The following is a 21299-nucleotide window of genomic DNA, read 5'->3' on the forward strand; positions in this document are numbered from 1 at the left end:
GGACCCACAAAACATTTCTTGGTCTTCCTGTACATCCTGAGACGTGATGACTAAATATTCATACTTTGACTAAATCACCAAACGCTGCGTGTTGATTGGACGGGCTTGGAAGTACACCGACGGTGAGAAACACTAGAAAGAACCGATAGCAAAGTACGAAGGTTCCTCTCCCATCTGGCCGTCTTCAGTAAAGGTGAAATGTTTTATACTAGTACGGTATCAGATCTACTGTCCATTACGTGGGACGGGGAAAGCAGCCATCTGAGCTTATGGAAGAGATCACGAGCCAAAAGTCAGGTTTGAGTACATTTCATCATTTCAAACACTGACCAGATGTTGCTGCACATGTGCTTATTCTGGATGAAGACATCATGCTAAACTAAATATAGACATCATTTGGGCCTCAATTAGTCCACATTTGCTCATTTCAAACTTGTCAACCTCGAGCCTGGAGGTGATTCATGAGAGGCTGGCGTATACGTTTAGGAACGGTGGACTGGGGTGGCTGATGGAGGACGCAGCAGGAGACAACCAGACAACCAGGAGGAGTCTGCTGGGATGTGGGTGGGGGGGGGGGCTGTTGTAAGTGGCAGACGAACGGCTGCGGAGGGTATCGAGAGGGGGGCTTCCTTGGCTGTCCCCAAACAGTCCTACGGGAGCTGCCCCCCTTCAGCCGCCCCCCCCAGCATGGGATGGGGCGCCATGCCTTCACGTGACAGCTCGCACGACGAGCCCACGCTGGCTTTGGGTGCGCTGGGACAGAGCCAAGGGTGTAAGTGTTAGGACGGCACAACGCACTCCTTCTGTTGGGGGATTCGCTCCGGCCGGGGAGCCAGGGCTCAAACCCGCGTCCACAGATCCCTGCTAAATGATGGGAGGTGAGGTTTACCAAGGTACATTCATGCTACTATCTATTAGATACGCAAGGATCAGGACCTCTGATGCCAACATCAGAGGACCAGACCCTACGGACAAACATCCAGACACAGGCTTTGCGCCACACAAACAACGGCATGACCGGAGTGAGACCTTTCGTCGGTCACACAGTCTGTCTGGGTGGGTGGAGGCGGGGCCACTAGCATACACACAGAGTGCAGAATAGTGGAGTAGAAATTATAGATTAAAATATTTATTTTTTCCTGGTATTTTTCTTTCAAAGTCATGCTGGAATCTCACCTTGTGACACCCCCAATATTTTTCTTCCGTCTTGCAAGCTGGGCTCTGATTGTTAAAGTCATCTTGGATAGAAGTCCTTTCCTAAAAATGCACATAAAATGCATGTTTGGTGGGAAAATGGCGTTTATCTCCAACAGGGTGGAATTATGAAGTTGACTTCTAATCACTGGAAGCGAGCCGCTTGGATGTGGTCCAATTCCTGCCGTCTGACAAATGAGGAGTGGCAAAGAGAGGAGGCTCCTACAAAAGCTGGAGTCAGTCTGATTGCTCCCCAGAGAGACATTTCCAGGCCGGTGTCCCGCCGATGACATGTTTGGACGTAACACAATCTGCTTTGGGCGAGAGGTGACACTTCGGGGGGGGGGGGGACGTTCCTCCCCGGGGCCCTCAAGACCAACTGAGAACGTGTCGCCGTTCTACTCTGTCTCTTTTGTCAAACATCAGCCTCGCGCCAAGACATCATACCTGCCAGAACTTCTCTCCGTTTGCCAACGCTAGCTTTGCATTAGCCCGGCGGTGCGTGGTATAAATCAAGGCCAGTGCGGTGGGAGACGGTAATCCGATTCCCGCCTGCCGACATTCGCCGCCAGGAAGAGTTTTGCACGTTGTGTTAGGAACAGACGTCTTGTCTGCTTCCCATGCCGTCAACAACTTAAACCACAAAACGAGTGTTTGTGACATAACTGGGAGATTCCCACTTCCTGTTAGCATTGTAACCATGACAACAAGCCTGACGGGGTTTCCTAACAAATAGGCCTTGTGTCAACGAAAATTAGGATTCTTATATTTGTTAGGATTCTCTATTTTCTTTATATTTGTTGCTCATCGTCAAAGCTCACTTGTGGTCATGTGACTGCGACAGGTCTGTGACATCATCATTTCTGTAAAACAGGTTTTGCCACTCGGGAAGCCGGAAGGAACCTGACAACGTTCCAACCTGACAACGTTTCCGTGCAGATAGCCCCGGACCCATGAGCAATTATGTAAATGATGTGATGAGCCCGCCCCCATCCAACCGCCACGCAAACTACGGAAACAGTGGAGTTGTTGTGCTACTTCCTGATCTACGGGGCACGGCCCCGAGGTTCTGGTCCCAGGAGGTTTGAAGAAGACAAGCGCCAAGAGGACGTCGGTGACTTGTTGGTTCACGTTCTCGCCACGGATTTTGTTTTTGTTTAGACGACCTCATCTCGGGCCAAGTTTGCAAATGTTCCAAGCAGACTTGGTTCTGGAGGCCGGGACCACCGGGTCTGCATCGCCATTCCAGACATTCCATTTCTCCTCCAGCAAGAACCAGGGGCTGCACACATCCATCAGGACCGCAAACGGACTATTTTCCGAAAAGAAGCCGATCTGATTCTCTTGGAGGGGGTCTGGTGTGCAAACATTGTTGACCGTGGAATCAAACCAGTGTTCGCCACGAGCGCATCAACACGCAATTTGTCCTGTTCACAAGCGTGAGTGGAGTGCGATGGGCATGCACGGTTCTCATGCGGAGCGTTATGTAAAGACCTTTGACCTGCATGCTGACATCACAGGGCACCAAGGGAGGGGTGCAATAACTAGTAAGACAGAATGGAGTTAAACTATAAAACCATATTTAACTTTCTGGAATTGATGAATTGGATTTCCATTATTTATGGCAAAACTAGATTGGTTTAGGTTTCCATTACAGTAGAGTCAGACCAGCTGGAACCATTCCATGACGCAAACCAAGGTTCTACGGTACTACACGCTTTCGCACACAAAACTAGGATGTGAATGCTTTATTGGGATAGCCTAGCATACGGTGACCTACAATAGATTGCTTTTGCACAAAACGTATCAAATAAAGATGGTGGATATTGGCTTCCTAGACATTATCCCATTACTCACCGGAGAAACTTAGTCCAGTGCTCCTCCTAAGATGGGCTACATCCAGGATCACGGCTCAGGACGATACGGTACATCATCATCGTTCCAGTATGTGAGACACTTAGCATTATTAGCCTGGCTAAGCCACAGGATTTGATACCAAAAACATAAAGCTCTCCAAACAGCCAGTGGAAGAAGATACTATTTGGCAAATAATCATAATCATGGAATAATGATGGCTAATAATCCTAATCATGGAATAACAATGGCTAATAATCAGAATAATAATGGAATAACGGTGGCTAATAATCCTAATAGTGGAATAACGGTGGCTAATAATCCTAATAGTGGAATAACGATGGCTAATAATCCTAATAGTGGAATAACGATGTCTAATAATCCTAATAGTGGAATAATGATGTCTAATAATCCTAATAATAATCACGGAATAATGATGTCTAATAATCCTAATAATAATGGAATAACGATGGCTAATAATCTAATAATAATGGAATAACGATGGCTAATAATCCTAATAATAATGGAATAATGATGGCTAATAATGCAAATAATAATGGAATAATGATGGCTAATAATCCTAATAGTGGAATAACGAAGGCTAATAATCCTAATAATAATGGAATAATGATGGCTAATAATCCTAATAATAATGGAATAATGATGGCTAATAATCCTAATAATAATGGAATAATGATGGCTAATAATCCTAATAATAATGGAATAACGATGGCTAATAATCCTAATAATAATGGAATAACGATGGCTAATAATCCTAATAATAATGGAATAATGATGGCTAATAATCCTAATAATAATGGAATAATGATGGCTAATAATCCTAATAATAATGGAATAATGATGGCTAATAATCCTAATAGTGGAATAATGATGGCTAATAATCCTAATAATAATGGAATAATGATGGCTAATAATCCTAATAATAATGGAATAATGATGGCTAATAATCCTAATAATAATGGAATAATGATGGCTAATAATCCTAATAGTGGAATAATGATGGCTAATAATCCTAATAATAATGGAATAATGATGGCTAATAATCCTAATGATAATGGAATAATGATGGCTAATAATCCTAATAATAATGGAATAATGATGGCTAATAATCCTAATAATAATGGAATAATGATGGCTAATAATCCTAATAATAATGGAATAATGATGCTAATAATCCTAATAATAATGGAATAAAGATGGCTAATAATCCTAATAATAATGGAATAAAGATGGCTAATAATCCTAATAATAATGGAATAATGATGGCTAATAATCCTAATAATAATGGAATAATGATGGCTAATAATCCTAATAATAATGGAATAACGATGGCTAATAATCCTAATGGTGGAATAAGAGTAGCTGTAGCAGATATTGAATGTTTTTCTTGGGGAAATGGATCCTGATAGATGGCGTGTGTGTCGTGACATGGCAATTTGGCGTGGAATGGCGGGCTGTCGCCGAGGGCCAGTGATCAAAGGGGTCGCGGGGGTCAGCGGGACGGTTGAGAGTGTTCACACCCGGGAAAGCCCTCCTTCACTTTTCCATCTCGCCCCCTGCCGTGTGAACTCTGACATACGCTTTGTTATTTGGAGGCAACATTTGTCACATTCCGCTTTTGGGGGGTGGGGGGGGGGGGGGTACCGGGGTATCGGTGGTGTCACTCAGATCACAGACCTCCGCTCCGACTGCTGGGTCAGGTGGGGTCCTGCACCGTATTGCTTCATCAGTTCGTGCTGAATGACCAGATAGGACAGCCCTCCAAGGGCGTGCCTCTACCTTAGAGAATAAATATTTGGGTATTTAATATTTTGCACCATCCTCTCAAAGTCGAGCTGTCCTATCTAGTCTTTGAGCATGGACCGCCAGAAAGAGAGACAATTATTCAGGTTGTTCTTTTGACTGGAAAGGACAGAATTGGGTACCGTGGTCTCCAGCCGCCATTCATCACCACCGAGGCCTACACGTATTTACTACTTTCCACGTACACATTAGTCTTTTATTGTGTTAGCTTAGTTGAGTACACATCATTGACCCAATGGGGGGGGGGGGGGGGTCCGGTAGCGGCATCAGATACGACCTCTTGGGGATGAAAGAGATTCCCGGCCAGCGTGGGTGCTTTGGATAGGGATGACTCCACACGGCTCACGGGCGGACACCATTGGCCGGGCCGGGCCTGCAGAGGAGCGTTTGGGGGGGGGGGGGGGGGGGGGGGGGGCGTCGGCGTGGGGGAGGAAGGAAAGCAAACAGGCTTCTGCCAGTGTGATATATGTGTAAAGCCAGCGGGCGCCCAGCGGAGACACCCAGCTTAAGATCTTTAACTGGTCTGCGCGCACGAGATGGAGGACGCTTTATTAAAGACAAACACCACGCTCTCGCTGATGACCATAAGAAGGAAACTCTCCCTTCATCAAATAAAAGTTCACTTCCAACCCGGCGTCACCGCCCTCGCCCGCTCTGGGAAGTCTCCAAAGGCTTTAGCAGCAGAAGCAGCAGACCCGGGTCAGACTAAACAAAGCCCCCCCTCACCTCGACCTCCCCCCCCCAGGGACGACAAATCTGCTGGCAGGTAAAGCACTTAAAGGGCTGAGATGCTAGGCTAACCCAAATAATCCCTAGCATATATTCCTGCAGGAAGTGATCATCCTGTCACTTCAATGATCTTATCTGCCTGCTAAGAAGAACAAGAGCGGCGGCTTTAAGGGGTCACAAGATAAAGTACATCACATGACTACAAAGCTGTTTGTCATGCTGCCATGATTGGCATCCTCACAGACGTACGCCTCCGAAGGCCAGGTCTACGTTTGGGATGCTGACTGCCGGAATTGGTACACTCAAGATGGATTCTTCTGCCGGACTGTCAAAGACCATTTACCATGAGTCTTCCGTCAAGCCGTTATGATGGCCACGGTTTGACCCTGGAACAGATCATTTCTATTTCCATCAGCTCTAGGAAGCCGTCGCTATGACAACTGGTGGCGTGTTACGTAACAATGCATATTGAATCCGAACAAGGAGCGTTGACGTGCTGCGTCGGCCATCGAGAAGACGACCACGCGGCTGAAGAGGAGCGCCGCCGCTATCTGCAGCGCTCATCTGGCACAAATGAAGAAAGAAAAGCGTTTGAAAAATAAGCTGGTGAGCAGAGATGTTATTTTGTTACGTCTGGCAGACAGAGAGGCACCTGGGAAATCTGAGCTGACGTTCAGCGAGGGAGGGGGTTAAGGAGGATCGCTGGTGTATGACTTTCTTCTAGCAATTAGGCGTTTCAATCACCAATCAGAAGACACGACGGCTGGCCAAGAAATATATTTGTCTTCCACTGGCCGGCTCCCGCCAGGAACGCCATCCAGCAGACATTCCACAGCAGGAAATGTTGCACTGGAACGCTGCTGCACGCGCTCCTTGGTCACCCGCCACAACGCCACGGATTGACGTGAATGTGACGCTGACCCACGGGCCCATGAACCCACCGTCAAGCTCTCCGACGTACCTGCCGTCTTCCACCGCTGTGGCGTCTTCGTGGCTCAGCTGGTCCACAGCGATGCAGCTCCACGAGAAGGCCAGCACGGAGACGCCGCCAATTCAGCACGCCTGCTTCCTCTGGGTTTTCGACATTCCTCTGAAAGAAAGCAGAACTCTCAGGTCATCTCGGAACTTGATTTACCGGCTTAGGATCTCAAGTCTGAAAAGTCCTGAAAAATATCAAATAGCCATTCATGATAATTCAATAAACATCCCACACGCTGGTCCAGCAGGCGGTACAGATGTTCCACCAGCAGAGGGGGCCAGAGCATCACCAACAAAGTCCCAACTTCCTCTACTGAGGAGACTTGGATGGAAGGCCACTTCCATGATACTACTACATGTACTACATTACAGATGCTCTTGGCCTGTAAAGATTGGATTCATCCTTCAAAAAATACAACCATTATTATTTCTACTATGCAGATAAATAAGTCATCTTCCACATATCAAAATAACTCAGACCTCCTCCCTGCTATTAGTTTTTTTGTACTAAAATAATCCATTAACAACAACTTAGTTGTTCTATAGTGTGTTGCAAGCCACAATAGGCCCCTGGGCCACACTTTGCACACCCGTGTGATGTTACATCAACTCTGGTTAGCCAAATGGACAACCTGCAACTGGAATAGGAATCCTAATATGATGAGACAGGTAACCAACAGCTGACTGATACGTGCTATTCTAGCACTAGCACTAGCATTAGCACTAGCACTAGCTTTCGGCGAGTCTGTGATGCAGTTCCGGTAGAAAGCTAGCGGTGGCAGTGTTACTCCTCCATGTCAATGAATTACCACAGACGAGTACCGAACGAGTCCCGAACGGTAAAAACTAGGTTAGGGTTGTTCATGAGTCCGCTGAGAATGTGTCAAGGCAGCAACAAAGTACAACTAGATGGAGAGTCGTGTTGTGTAACACTGATTATTCAGGTCATGGGATGGAGAACGTTCCACTAGAATGGCACAAAAAAAAGGTTTAAACTGCTCCAATTAACTCATACTGCATAGAAGTGACACAAAACGAGGTTTTAGCTCTAAAAGCGACGCATTTTAAATGTTTGTAGCTTATCTAAACAAACGTTTGTTCCTCACGGTTCGTGTAGAAGCGCACCTGTTGGCCATTAGAAGCTAATTGGTTCCCCAAGCTCGTCGAATTGGTCTTAAAAGGCAAAAGCGTCTCATACATGTAAACATATAAGAAGTTTTTTCTATTATTATAATATAATATATATAATATTCATATTTTTAAAACGCTTTTCAAACTACAACACCATTTGAAGTAAAAAATAAGACGGACGACAGAAGCTTACCTGACTGGAAGGGGCCGGCTCACAAACCGCTGGACGAGCGACTTCCGGCTGGTGACGTCACTTCAGGAAGGACGCCATCTTCTTGCATTGTTTATTATGGTTATTGACGGTTGACAAAGACGCCATTTTTAAAGTGGGCTTTTCAATTTAGCGTCAGTGTTGACGTCATGAGGTGGACGATACCATTATATTCCTGTTGGCAAAACCTTGTTAAAACACATTAGCATAGACAGTACAGAAGAATGTAGCATACTAGGAAGTCAATTAGTAGATTGCAGTCAATTTTGCATGGTACTTCTAAAGAGTCATGTTAAAACCTGGTCTGGTAGGCCCAATGTTGTTATGTCTGGTCTTGTGACACCCCTACTAAAGACTAATAATGCTAATATGCTTTGCCATGTACTCAGGTCGTCCTTAAGAGGTTAGCTACTCTGCTTGGTACAAAAATACAAATGTTAATGTTGTGGACACGTCTGGGCTAAAGCCAGGAGACCAGAAGAATCAGTTTTGGGGTTTGGGGTTCATCTTATCATGACACTTTTAAAAAAGATACAATAAAATAAAAGACACACTTTGATGTTTTTTCTCTCACATTTGAATTTGAGTGCGTGCACGCAACAATTAGCATAGACCAATCAGAACAGCAGTTTCCGTGGTTTTCCATGATTTTCCATGATTACAGAAGTTCATTTCTGGGAATGAAAATGGCACACAGACAATTGTCTTGTTGACATTTAAATCCCACTCAGACCAACACAGACGGGTCGGCTGCGTTTTCCATCCTTCAAGAGCGGCTCGGCCAGGACCGATGGAAGACACGACTGACCCGTGATGATTCGGATTAGGACGCTGGCGATGCAGCGTGCCGCCATCATGCTGCTCGCACATTCGCCAGAGCTCAGTGTTTGATGGAGAAATAACTTCTCACTTCTTGCAGCGGTAGCTGTGATAGTCGCTGCAGGCCTTCTGCATGTCGGTGAGGAAGCCAGGAACGCCGCTCTGTTGACCAGGAGAGTCATGACATCGCATGATGCCCGAAGAAAGGCACGGAGGAAGACCGCGGAGGAAATCAAGTCAGGCGTCCTTATTCTTACCTTGGCCGCCCAGTTGACCAGCCAGGTGGGAATCATCCCGCCAGGATTGTCAAAGTAATTCATGAAAACTGGAAAGTTCATGAGGACATGAGATTCCATGAATGAATGAATGAATGAAGCATCTACACTCACAGCACCTTTAGTGCCGCCGGCGCCGTCCGTCTCCATGGCGACCGTCTGCTTGTAGTCCTTCACTCGCAGCACGCCGTTCTTCTCCGGGCACGGCGTCTCCGGAGAACTTCTGGCCAGGATGACCCAGATCCTCCTGCCGCCCACGTCCAGGACTCGCCGCTCCCTGATGTACACGTACTGAGGAGCGGTGAATGAAGGAAGACGCCACGGCGGACATCTGGGCATCCTGAGACGTAAACGCGGGACTGGAAGGATACGTCTCTGTTGGACAGCGGGAACGGGTACTTGACTTCCCAGTAGATGGCCGTCTGCCCGTCAAACTGCTCCTCAAAGAGCTCTGAGAAGCACACCAGCGACAAAGTTAGAGGAATTCCTGGCATCGGCTCACACAGACGTGCAAGTCATGAACGAGTGGTTTAATACTCACAGGTATTTACTGAATCAGGACTCACGGGTTCACGGTGTTAGCGTTTACTTCTCAATGCACTAATGCACTTAATGTCTGCACTAACCCTGAAAGTACTTCATCTCATACTTGCCTCAAATAAACTCTGTGGTGCCTTCCAGCCCGAGCCGCAACACAGAACCTTGGAACCCAATCATTGACTCGTTTCACTGGCTCACGTTCACCATATCAACGATTCACGGGTACACGCACAGACTTGAGTTTCCCTGACTCACGAGCACGACACAAGACTCGGGTTTAAACGACTCATGGGTCCCAAACCAAGAACTTCATCTTCATGGTGAACTGTCGCCCCCTACTGACACACAAAGGATGAACGCCCAGACTAAGACTGCAACATCTGCTTACCAGCAAAGAACAACACCTGGTCCGTGACCCAGCAGCATCTAGGCTACATCTAGGAGACATCTAGGCTACATCTAGGAGACATCGAGGCGACATCGAGGCTACATCTAGGCGACATCTAGGCGACAACTGTTACACGTTACCTGCTGCTCTCTGGAGCTTTGCATGGAGGCAGAGAGAGTAGGAGGGGTCAAGAGGAGAACCAATGAAACCATGTGGACGCGCAACGGTTGAAGCGTACGCACCTTTGACGTATCCATCCCAGTGCTTGCGATAGGCCAGGTCCATGTAGACGTCCGCACACAGCTCTGGAGCGCAGCTGCTGAGCGAGCCAAGGACTTTGTACTCGTAAAGTCCCGTTTCCTGCAAACAGACAGACAGCGGCCGTTTGTGCCGGTGATGAAGTCCATGTGGTCTGGAGACAAAGCACTGGAACTCGAGCACTGGAACTCGAGCACTGGAACTCGAGCACTGGAACTCGAGCACTGGAACTCGAGCACTGGAACTCCAGCACTGGAACTCCAGCACTGGAACTCCACCACTGGAACTCCAGCACTGGAACTCCAGCACTGGAACACGAGCACTGGAACTCCAGCACTGGAACACCAGCACTGGAACTCCAGCACTGGAACTCCAGCACTGGAACTCCAGCACTGGAACTCCAGCACTGGAACTCCAGCACTGGAACACCAGCACTGGAACTCCAGCACTGGAACTCCAGCACTGGAACTCCAGCACTGGAACTCCAGCACTGGAACTCCAGCACTGGAACTCCAGCACTGGAACCAAACCCAGCCATGAGCATCACAACGCCACCTTAGCCTGCGGACCCGGGAGCAGATGCAAATATGAACTTACATCAACCAAATGGAAGTCAAATATGACAAGTTAAAGTCCCTCCGGTAAGTCGTTGAAACTTCGGCCTTCCTCAACCCAGCGAGTTGGTGAAGCTCAGTGAACGGGTTAATGGAGACGAGTACCCGCTCGTTTCCAACGACTCGTTCATCTGCATCCCGCGTTGCCCATTTCAACAATATTTACTTCAAAATGAATTAAAAATAAGAGTCGTCTTTTGTCACCAGTGTGCCGATTTGCAGAGCTCAACGCCCCGAATAAGAACTTTATTCAGGCAGCTTTGAACAGGTGTACTTGTCATCCTGCGGGCGGGCAAAGGTTCAACTCCGGGTTTCCCAAACGAAGCCTGGAAACCCTCTCAGAAAGAAAACGGGTTCAGCCCAGTTTCCGGTGATTCCCCAGCTGCCTGCCGAAAGCACACACTAATATTTACACGTCTTGTCTAAATAAATGAATAAAAACGTCGAGGCTTGACGGGAATGTGGAGTGTTTATGGCGGTACGGAGCTGTCTTCCGGTTAAAAAGCGAGCCGTTTATTTGGCCCGTACCTTGTCAAGAAGCCTGTAAATGTTCACTCCCATCGTCCCGGTGAAGAGCTCCCATCCTCCTTGCAGCTGCGGCTCGTCCAGCTCCTTCCAGGCTGCTTGGAAGTCCTCGTCCAAGAACCGCAACGACATGCCGGCGACTGATGGACGCCAAGCTAGCAGGAGTGCACACAGCTTCCGGTGTCAACTTCACAATAAATCAGTCATCGGCTCTTTCCGGGCACTCTAATGAACACTTTTTAAGCAATTTATGTAGAAAATGACTTTTATCCACTGTCTGTAGTTATGCTGAGATGAACGTTGCTGTGACGTTAAAGAAGCAGCTGAATCAAGTCCACCGAGCAACGCGAGTGAACGGATATATCACGTTTGAACTTCAAAATAAAGCAGAGGGCAGTGTTGGCCGAGTAGCGTTTTCCGGCACTAACTGTGGTCTTATTGTGTAGTGCCGGGACCGGAACGTCAACGACGTGTTACCGTGTGGGCTTTGACGTGCACGGTGAGTACAGCAGAGGCTGAGAGGATCTTCTTGTCAATGGATGGAGTCTCAGTGGTCATGAATGGAAGCCACAGGCACGTCCATCCTGCTCCAACACAAACACAAGAACCGGGACTATTGTTTTTCTCCAACTCGGGACTCGGCGGCGGAGGACATGGAGAGCAACTTGCAGGTGACTCCTTTTATTCGTTTTTGTGCACACTTGAACCCGCTGAGGGACCACCACAGAGCAGAACCCTGGCACCCAAGTTCAGACATGGCACTCGCTAACTCTTAACGAATGTTTTAGTAATATCTAGTGTCCATAAGAAGTTGAAGAAGTTAAGAAATGCAGATTAAACTCCCTGAGAATGTCAGAAACGCACGCAGACGTGAAGGTGTGGGCCAATACACGATGTCTCCCACTGGGACAAATACGTGAGTGGCGTTTTACACCCCCACACTGCCACCCAGCTTTGAAAACTGACTTGAGCTTCAGTGTTTCCCACAGGACTGCGATCTATGTGTGGTGTTAGTGGGTGTCCATTTTTGCCAGGTTTTTAAAGGTTGGGTTTCTACAATGTCCGCAAATGGCCCCGGGCCGCACTTTGGACCAACCTGCCAAAGTCTTAGCAGACAATGGAAGAGTCAGAGGAGCCGTGCTAGATGATGATGATGATGATGATGATGTCTGGATCTCATCAGCGTTTGCGTTGGATTAGCGAGTAAATGCACGGTGCAAGAAAGACTTCCTGTGTGGAATCGGGAGCGACGTTACGATGCCCGACGCCACCTCACGTTTGTGGCGGCTCTAATTGATGACATGTTTGGTAAAAAAAGACGCGCGTACAGCAGATAAGATGAGAAGGTGGACATCTTTGTACTGGCAAATGTTCCTTATTCGGATGTTATTCCCATAATATTCCCACGCCAACTCACTGTTTTCCATTTCTACCATTTCAGTTTTCCTCCAACTGTATTCCCATCAGATATGTTGTTGAGTTTTTTTTACTGTAAAAAAATAACACCTATAATATTTCAGCTTCATGCTACCTTAATGACATAATACGAGATTATTCATTAAATAGGTTATTCGTAAAATTCCCGAATTCCAACTTGCGTGTGTTTGTAAGGCAAAGGAGGTCTGAAAGTGTCCGGTGGGGAATAGTTGGGAAACTAATTGGACAGGAAAGGCTCGCCAGCGTCGGAGCAGCAATGAAAAACACGTGTGGACGCTGCAGCTGAAGCCTGCGGCCGCCATGACGGGGAGCGAGCGCTTGTAATGTCATATCCTGCGCTCTCCAGGGAATGTCTCAGCTTGTGCTGGGCGCCCGGTTCCTGCGTCATTCCCGACGAGCTGCTCCGCCTGAGTGGGGAATGTGCCGGGGGTTACGTGGGTTCGCTCCGCCGCCTCGGTGGGAATTCTGACAACAAACATCTGCGGGGTTCCTCCATGATGATTTTGTAGCGGTCCGTGTTGGGGGCGGTGGAGCGCAGGGGTGGGGGGGGGGCCCTCTATAGTCTGACAGCCCACTCGTCTTACAGACCAGGGGTCCGACTTGTCAATTAGGTTAGACCGGACCACTGGAACCCCTTCTGCTGTAGAGACTTATTGAAGGCCAACACCAATCCCTCCTGCTACGTCTTCTTCCTGTGTGGCAGAGCATGTGTGTTGAGAAGAGCAATGATACGCTAATCCATGTTGTCCTCCCCCATGCAGAAAGGCTAAGAGGCTAAGCTAATGAATCCGTTGGAGCGCGCCATGCCCGAAGACGCCGTTTCGGACGCCTTGAAAACGCCAGCGAGCGCAGAGAAAGCCAGCGGGGCGCTCGCCACGACGACGGTCAACATCCCGCTGGTCAACGAGGTCCAGCTGGCGGCGGCCACGGGCGGGACGGAGCTGTCCTGCTACCGCTGCACGGTCCCCTTCGGCGTGGTGGTGCTGATCGCGGGCGTGGTGGTGACGGCGGTGGCGTACAGCTTCAACTCGCACGGCTCCACCATCTCCTACCTGGGCCTGGTGCTGCTCTCGGCCGGGCTGCTTCTCCTGGCGTCCAGCGCCGTGTGCTGGAAGGTCAGGATGGAGAGGAAGCGGGAGCGGCGGCGAGAGAGCCAGACCACCCTGGTGACCAACCAGAGGAACCTTTTCACGTGACCCCGCGGCAAAGATGCTCTTTGGAAGAACTTTGACTCGACTGTCCTGGATTGTTTGTCCGACATGGAGAAGGTGCGGCCTGCTGGGAACGCCGCTGGAGAACACGGAGGACGTCTCCTTGAAATGTTGGATCTGCACACTGCTTGGATTTCATTCTTCCGGGGCTGGAAACATCATGGACTTCTTCATGAAGACTCTGATCGCATATGAAATGAATATGAATTTTATACAGGATGCTTCCCGCAGGACCGCCATCTATTTGTGGCGGCCTGCCACACCTCATCAAGTCCACAGTACCGTGGATCTTAATCGTTATTATTCAGTATACCTCCAAATATATACCATATACGTATATAATGTATATACCAAGTGTTTATCATCAACAGAAGACAGAAGGTCTTTCTTTGTATCCATCCTTTCAATAAAGGTAGTGATGTTACTGATGTAGTTCTGGTCACACGTGAGTGCCACCTCAAGTCACATGAACCCACAAAAAGATGTCTGACCCCCCCCGTCAGTAGTTTTTGTCTTTGTTTTAAAGAGACATTAATCCATCAATGTATCCAATATCACGACAGGCCTTCTAATTGACTTGCAGTGCTTCCCACAGGACTGCAATCTATGTGTGGTGCAGTGGGATGACTTAGCGGTGGGTTGTGCACCCGGCCATGGTGCTTTTGGAAAAGTGCGTAACATCCAGAAGCAATGAGGCGCCATGCAGGAGGGACTGAAAGAGTGGCCCCGCTAAATAGCGAGTGGAGGTAAGAGGAAGTGGACCCCCCCAGGGTGAAAATAGCCTGGACGTGCACGTCTATTTATAGGCAGCCTTTGCGTTGCTAAGCGTCCCCGTGACACCAGACACTACAACTCAACGCCCGGCTTGCGTCAGAGGGGACACGACAACACACACACGAGGGGGGGCGGGGGTAGGTGGGGGGGGCAGGGTCTCCCCTTGGTCCCAAAACAAGTGTCTTTAAATGTCTTGTGGGGACTGCTATGATATGCTGTGATGTATTTGTCCTCAGAGGAAGCATGTTAGCTTTGCTGGATCCTTCATGGAATCTCCTTCCTCCTTCGGCCCCGACTAAACGCTGGCTGGGGAGGGCGACGCCCGCTGGAAGGAAGTGCACGTCAGCGTGGGCCTTTAAGGTGAGCCAAACTTCATCACGGACACTTCCTGTCCCCATCAGGGAGACATCGCCATGACCATCAAGTCGCTACATGCAGTCGTTAGTTTCTCCATCGAGAATAAAAACGTGGGCGGAGAGCAACAACATCATGACATCATCTAGCATGACGTCATCGGCCGCTTTCATCTTCTGCCAGAGGTTCTCCAGTCGTCCAAGGGTCGGCTGCGGTCCGTCCCAGAGGCGATGGCGGCCCATCATCAAAAACTGTTAGAAGACAATGACTTGGGGTCAGGCTACACGAGTATGAAGGTTCTGATCTTCTGACTTGACTCGGATTTTAGAGCTTGGATGTTTACCCATCGCTAAAGGGGCCACCATCAGAACATCGGCTGTTGGGTCTGCTGGACCACATCAGAAGGTTGTTTGGACCTTCGGTACCAGAGAAGAACGACGTGTCTTTCTTGTGCTGATGAAATCCACGTGTTTGACCGTTGGCTTGCCTCGCCAGCGCCGCCTCCGACGCACGCCCATTGGGTGGTTGGGGGGTGGGGGGTGGGGGGGTGATCAGGCGGGCGTGTCTGCTCCCCAAGGCTTTGACATCATCTCCTTGATGTTGCGTCTGAACTTTGCATCCTGATGCTGAGCCGCCGTGTTTGTCGCCCCTAAGCGTGACCTCGAGAGACAGGAAGTGACTTTGACTGCGAGGGGCGTGGTGGCGTGGGGGAGGGGGCGTGTCACACAAACAATCACATGATGTCATGGGAAGTCACTTCCTTCTCGCCAACAGCTGAGATTCCCTGCTGTGCCAGCGCTACCACCCCATCCACGGGCGCAGACCCCCGGCCCCCGGTGTGGGCCCTTGCTGAGGCCGGGGGAGGGTGGGCGTCGGTCTCCTGTGAAACATTCCCACATCTGTTCCCAAGGAGGTTAGCTTGTGTTGCTTTGCTAATTGAATCCACACGCTAGCTTTGTTTGGACAGCTTCTCTCCTTCCGCCAGACAACAACGCTGCAGGACAAAACCACTTGGACGCCACCCACGGGTCCGGGGACCAGGAAGTAGGACACCACCTACACAGCTTGTTATCGTGCAGCTGAATCAAGTCCAACGTCAACAAAGACGGTGGTCACATTTCTTCCAGTTGATATGGCTTGATCGTTCGTAGTCCTTGGACCCCCCCGCCCCCACCACCCCACAGAAGAGGGGCCGTGGACGTATGACAGCAGAACCAAGGCCTGCTTGCAACATCACACTGACACTTTACACACTAAAAGCACCGAGTGGGATTCATCAACGAGGCCCACTGCAACTCCTCGGCCTTCACTGGGGGGTCCGTGGGGGGGGGGGGGGGGGGGGGTATGGGAGTGGATCTCGTTGGGATTCTTTGGCATCCGTCAGCTGCAAACATTCCTGCACGAGCTGCTGAGATGACGTCTGACACACAATAGCAAGGCGTCACTTTTACGAGTCCCTGCTGCTTTGTGGACCATGAACACACCATTTGATGGATGGGGGCGGGGGGCGGGGAGGGGGGGGGTGGTGAAAAACTCCCATTCCTGCTGCACACATGGTGTACTTGCACAACATGATCTGACGCTGTGGCGTGTTTTACACGACGATACAACATTACTGGTCATGTGATCTATAGTTCTGTAGATACTGTGTAGAAATGGGAGAAGACATGTTGGACCACCCTGCAGTCAAACAGATCCACCTGGATCCTGTGGAGGTGGACCACACCCAACCACAAAGACCAACAGCACTCATAGCACGACGTGTTCTTCTCCATCCAGACGTCAGCCAGCCTGAGGCGGGCGGCCAGATGGGGGATCTTTGTGGACAGGAAATGATGAAGACTGGGAGGAGCGGGTTCCCACGCCCAGAAGAAGAGACGCTCAAACACAAACAGTCCTCTCAGGAAGGAAAGAACACTCTTGGGACCTTTATCAGATCTGCAGGATCCTCCATCCCTCACGGGTCCTTCATGGGGACACTCGGATGGAGGTCCGTCCGACAGGAATGAGAGGCCGTCTTGGGTCGAAAGGTGGTCTGGTGGTCTTGGATGGCCTCCGTGCTCCAGTTTGATGGAGAAGGTGAAAAGTACGTCAGCGACACCTCAGCTGCTGTCTGCCGCTCGTGTAACGCCAGCTCCTCGCTGACCTCATGGAACGTCTCCACGGAGACACGCCGGAGGATGCCGGACAGTCAGCGCTCCGTGACGGACCACCCCCTGCACCCTAAGAGACCCCCCCCCTGCACCCTAAGAGACCCCCCCCCAATAAGCAGGCTACACTCTCACTTCAACAACATGATCTCTACGTTCATTCTGGCTGTCTTTAAAGTACTAAAGTACTTAATACTGCGTTCAGTACTGCTTGGCTTCATACATGCTGCTGTATTAGCGGTTGCCAGGACAACGGTACATTTGGGATGGCATTGAGGGTGAAATGTGGTGGAGGAATATGGTGAAATATGGTATATTTATACGTACTGTATACATCGTTACTAAGTGCATGTGGCACATTTAAGGCTCGGATGTCAGCTATTTGGCAAAGTTTAGCTACTAATGTATTTTGTCCTACAAAGATGCTAAGCTTTGCATTATCACTGACAAAGCAAATTAGCATAATATCTCCTAATAACGTTGGTGGTCATTAGATTAGCGTAAGGACCGTCCATGGTGGTCTCCTTCTCTCGTGTGTCTTGGGGTCTTCAGGGGGAGGGGTGCGACTAGGAATAGGAGAGGTCAGGGTGTGTTTAGTGAGAAGGTGAACAAACAAACCAACAACACATCCTCTTCCAGCAGGTCTGGACCGCCTGGCACCAGCTCAGATGGACGTCCAAGATAGCGGAGAGGAACAAACCCCACCCAGGAGAAGACCACACATCCTCCACTCGCCACCAAATATAACCTCCTCTCTGTATGATTTATAAAAGCACACAATTTAACGTCATACCGCCCTCCGACATCTCATTTGAATTTGCAAATGTGGTCCCCGCCCCCTGGAGGAGGACCGCAGCCACGACCAGGAACATAACCCCCCCCCTTTGGAAACCAACATGAACATGCCAAACTCTTCGCTTGTGTCTCGAAGAATGCTCGAAGCAGCCAGGCGACGTCGCTGCCCCCTGCTGGCCCACAGCTGCAATTACACCCACAGACAATCCAAGCAGACTTGACCTCAATTAGGCCGCTTTCCTCATGGATGCTACTTCCTGCTTCCACACCCGAGTCACGTGACACGCCTCCCGGGTGTGAGAGGTCATGCAAAAACATCACGTGACCTCCTGGCCCGACGCAAGCTAACGGCGGCTAGAATGGGAGATGCTAAAGTAGTACTGAGATGAGTACAAGGGTACTTTTAATGGTACTTTTCCAGTACTGACACACAGGCAGCATATGGGGGCAGATTAGAGATTATACATTTGAAATGACTGACAGCTTTAATCTGATGTACTAAAGAAAAAAAAAACATTTTCTGTAAAGACGTCATCCTGGCATGCTAGCATGTTAGCCTTCCTCTCGCTGCCCCCCCTCACCCCCCCCCCCCTCTCAGGCCGGAATTTAGCCAGATGGCCACTGTCGCCAATCCCCTCTCACAATCGAGATTAAGATTACGGCGCACACACACAGAGAGTGTAGAGATGCAGGTTGTGCGTTGACGTGCGAGTCGATGATATAAGAGCGACGGCGTCATCGAGCGGCGGCTTATCGTACTAAACTCATCGCAGAAACGGGAGGTTTGGAGCAGCGGCGGCCATTCAGGTCTTTGCAGCGCTAAGCTAAAACGAGCGGCTAAACTCAGCTAAGCCGAGCGGGACGCAGAGCATGGACGCGGGAGCACGGACGGACGCCACCGGGATCGTCGGCCCGTAGCGTCGGCGCCAGGCCTCGGGTGTGGGCGTCAGAGGGGGGGGGGGATAAAGGATGGGCTTCCTGGAGAACTACCAGGAGATCGACCCGGTCACGCTGAACCTCTGCATCCTGATCGCCAGCTACGTCATCCTGCTGCTGGTCTTCCTCATCTCCTGTATCATGTACGACTGCCGCGGCAAGGACCCCACCAAGGAGTACGCCCCCGACCCCCAGCCCGCCCAGTCGCCCATCCGCCTGGTGGTCATGCAGAGCTCTCCGGCCCCCGTGGGGCGCTGGGACACGGCCAGCATGATCACCACCTACCACGAGCCCTCGCACGCCGACTTCAGGGAGAAGAAGAGCACCATGGTCTGAGGGGGCGCGCTTCTTTTTACACTTTCACTTTAAAAGCTTTCTTTTCCGGACTTCCTGCACTCGGACGCTAAAGCAGGGCGACGTGCACGCACGTCTTTCAGTGCACGTGAAATCCCGCTCATGGATGTCGGATGTCGCAAGTGATAAGGCGCCATCTTGTTTTGACGCGCACTTAGCCGGGACGCCGCCTCGGGATTAAGGTGAGCAAAACAAGCGCACACACGGCGTCCAGGTGGGACGTCCAAGGTCTCGGCCCGCGGACGCCGCTGACGTGCTCTACTTCCTGCCTGCCTGCCATTCAGGGATTAGTCTTCCACATTCGCTTAAGTCTGCTCGCTCTGACGTCATTCCTCAAGCTGGCTCGGCCTCAACATGCTAGCTCCGGGGGGACAAACCTCTGCCTGGGGGGGCCGCGTAGGCAAACATGGAACGATGAAACATGGCCATATGCTAACTCGGCTAACATCGTCTTCACGATTTTTTACTCGTTTGATTCTCTGAATATTATGACTTTAAAAAATGACTTTATTTCACTTTATGCTACTAAAGTGCCGCTAACAAAACACAGCCGAGGGTGGCACGTTGGGCACCCCCCAGCTAGCTCAACTAGCTGGCTTTCCCATACATTCATTTATTTGTGTTTTATTGTCGTAGCTTTGGTGCTACATAACAAAAGAATTGTTTTCGTTCCAACTCTGTCCAGGAGATGGCACCATGGTAACTGTACAGTCAAACGCCCTTTAGCTTTGCTTCAATTTGCCAGCAGAGCCAACCGCTAGCTTGGCATCAAACACCGACACGCTTACTCTTACGCAGTACAGACCAGAAACTAAAGGGCACAACCAGCAACAGGTAAGCTAACACACAACAACAATGAGCTAGCATTCTATGTGGGGATCAACACACACATGACTTTAAGTGGTGCCCACAAGACATGCTGGGTTACGACAAGACACACGCACGCACGTCTACCGCTTGTGGATGCTAGCCCTGCAGCCATTGGTAGAGGGTGAGACGTGGTGATGATGGGACGCGTAAAGACGAGACGAGACAGAGCGGATGTGTGCTTTTGGCTAGTTAGCTAGCGTGTCTTTTGCCTCGGCTAGCTCGCGTTAGCATCAGCAAAAGGCTGAAGGACGTTGTACTGGGAAGAAGTACTCCATTATCACAGACAAACATTTCCTGGAAAGTGGACACAAATAATCCAATAGGCTCAGCTTCAACCCAGTGGGCGGGGCTAAATGGCAACGTTAGGTAACCACGACAACAACCGTAAAAAACAAGTTGGTTCTTTAGAGTCCAGTGAAGTAGAAAAATAAAATACAATTTGGTGAAGTTGTCACCAAAGTTTGAGTTTCCATGCTGGTGAAGGCGTAGCCTTAAAAAGCCTAGCCTGTGTCACGTGACCTCTAGACATTCCCTGACTCGGACTGGAGGTTTTTACAGACCCGCTGTGATAAGATAAAGGAAGATCAACAGTTTAAGGTGAAACATAAACACTAAACTACGTCAAAAGGAAACCCTGAAAAGTCTACGAAAGTGGCCCTACATCCTTCAACGCTGATCCTTCGCCACCCGCCCCTTAGCATAGCAACACAGCATGCTAACAGCCCACCAGCGCTGGCATGATATCGCACGTGTAATCTATCTTTATCTGGCTGGCCCGTATCACGCCGTTTACGAGTGAGGCTGCTCGCCGGCCGTGACGACGAGTTACGGAGAGCAGCGTCAAGTTGGCCGATTGCACAGGAAGCTTACATAAACGCTCTCATTTCACTGATCAACTTACTGAGCTTACGTAACCGTGGCAACGTGACAGACACCACCCCATTATGCGCTTATTTATTTCAATCCAACTTGCTTTGTACAACAAACTACTAGAAATTATTCTTATTTATTGTTGCTCTCTATTTATACTTCAGACTTCAGTATAAATAGGGGTAGGAAGGTAGGAAGGTAGGAAGAA

General features: G+C 49.6%; 4 protein-coding genes across 7 annotated transcripts in view; 3 read left to right on the forward strand and 1 right to left on the reverse strand.

Annotated features, from left to right (window-relative positions):
* Positions 1-5151: 5151 nt before the first annotated feature.
* The window catches only part of pctp (phosphatidylcholine transfer protein), a 17038-nt gene continuing 890 nt past the window's right edge, over positions 5152-21299 (reverse strand). Inside the window, exons 3-10 of one of the 2 annotated variants that reach the window (XM_058048607.1) lie at positions 11344-11495; positions 10186-10303; positions 9387-9466; positions 9135-9306; positions 8998-9065; positions 7904-8902; positions 6563-6691; positions 5152-5245 (exon numbers count right to left, since the gene is read on the reverse strand). In XM_058048607.1, the coding sequence (XP_057904590.1) occupies positions 8828-8902; positions 8998-9065; positions 9135-9306; positions 9387-9466; positions 10186-10303; positions 11344-11495 (665 nt within the window). In that variant the 3' untranslated portion in view covers positions 5152-5245; positions 6563-6691; positions 7904-8827. The remainder of the gene's footprint in view (positions 5246-6562; positions 6692-7903; positions 8903-8997; positions 9066-9134; positions 9307-9386; positions 9467-10185; positions 10304-11343; positions 11496-21299) is intronic. The other variant, XM_058048608.1, reaches the window with a different exon arrangement.
* On the forward strand, positions 11572-14356 carry tmem100a (transmembrane protein 100a). Its single transcript, XM_058048624.1, has 2 exons — positions 11572-12011; positions 13539-14356. The coding sequence occupies exon 2, from the start codon at positions 13560-13562 to the stop codon at positions 13971-13973; it is 414 nt and encodes a 137-aa protein (XP_057904607.1). The 5' UTR covers positions 11572-12011; positions 13539-13559; the 3' UTR covers positions 13974-14356.
* Positions 18773-19344, forward strand: LOC131102936 (small integral membrane protein 36-like). Its single transcript, XM_058048634.1, has one exon. It carries the CDS (start codon positions 19031-19033, stop codon positions 19331-19333), a length of 303 nt encoding a protein of 100 aa, XP_057904617.1. The 5' UTR covers positions 18773-19030; the 3' UTR covers positions 19334-19344.
* Positions 19384-21299, forward strand: part of mmd (monocyte to macrophage differentiation-associated) — a 6903-nt gene continuing 4987 nt past the window's right edge. The window contains exon 1 of one of the 3 annotated variants that reach the window (XM_058048598.1): positions 19384-19533. The gene's annotated coding sequence lies outside the window, so the exon portion shown is untranslated. Of the gene's footprint in view, positions 19534-19582; positions 20186-20253 lie in introns of those variants that run through there. The other 2 variants (XM_058048599.1, XM_058048597.1) reach the window with 2 other exon arrangements.

This window comes from Doryrhamphus excisus, chromosome 15, assembly GCF_030265055.1.
Source record: "Doryrhamphus excisus isolate RoL2022-K1 chromosome 15, RoL_Dexc_1.0, whole genome shotgun sequence".
In the NCBI taxonomy this organism is placed as follows: domain Eukaryota; kingdom Metazoa; phylum Chordata; class Actinopteri; order Syngnathiformes; family Syngnathidae; genus Doryrhamphus; species Doryrhamphus excisus.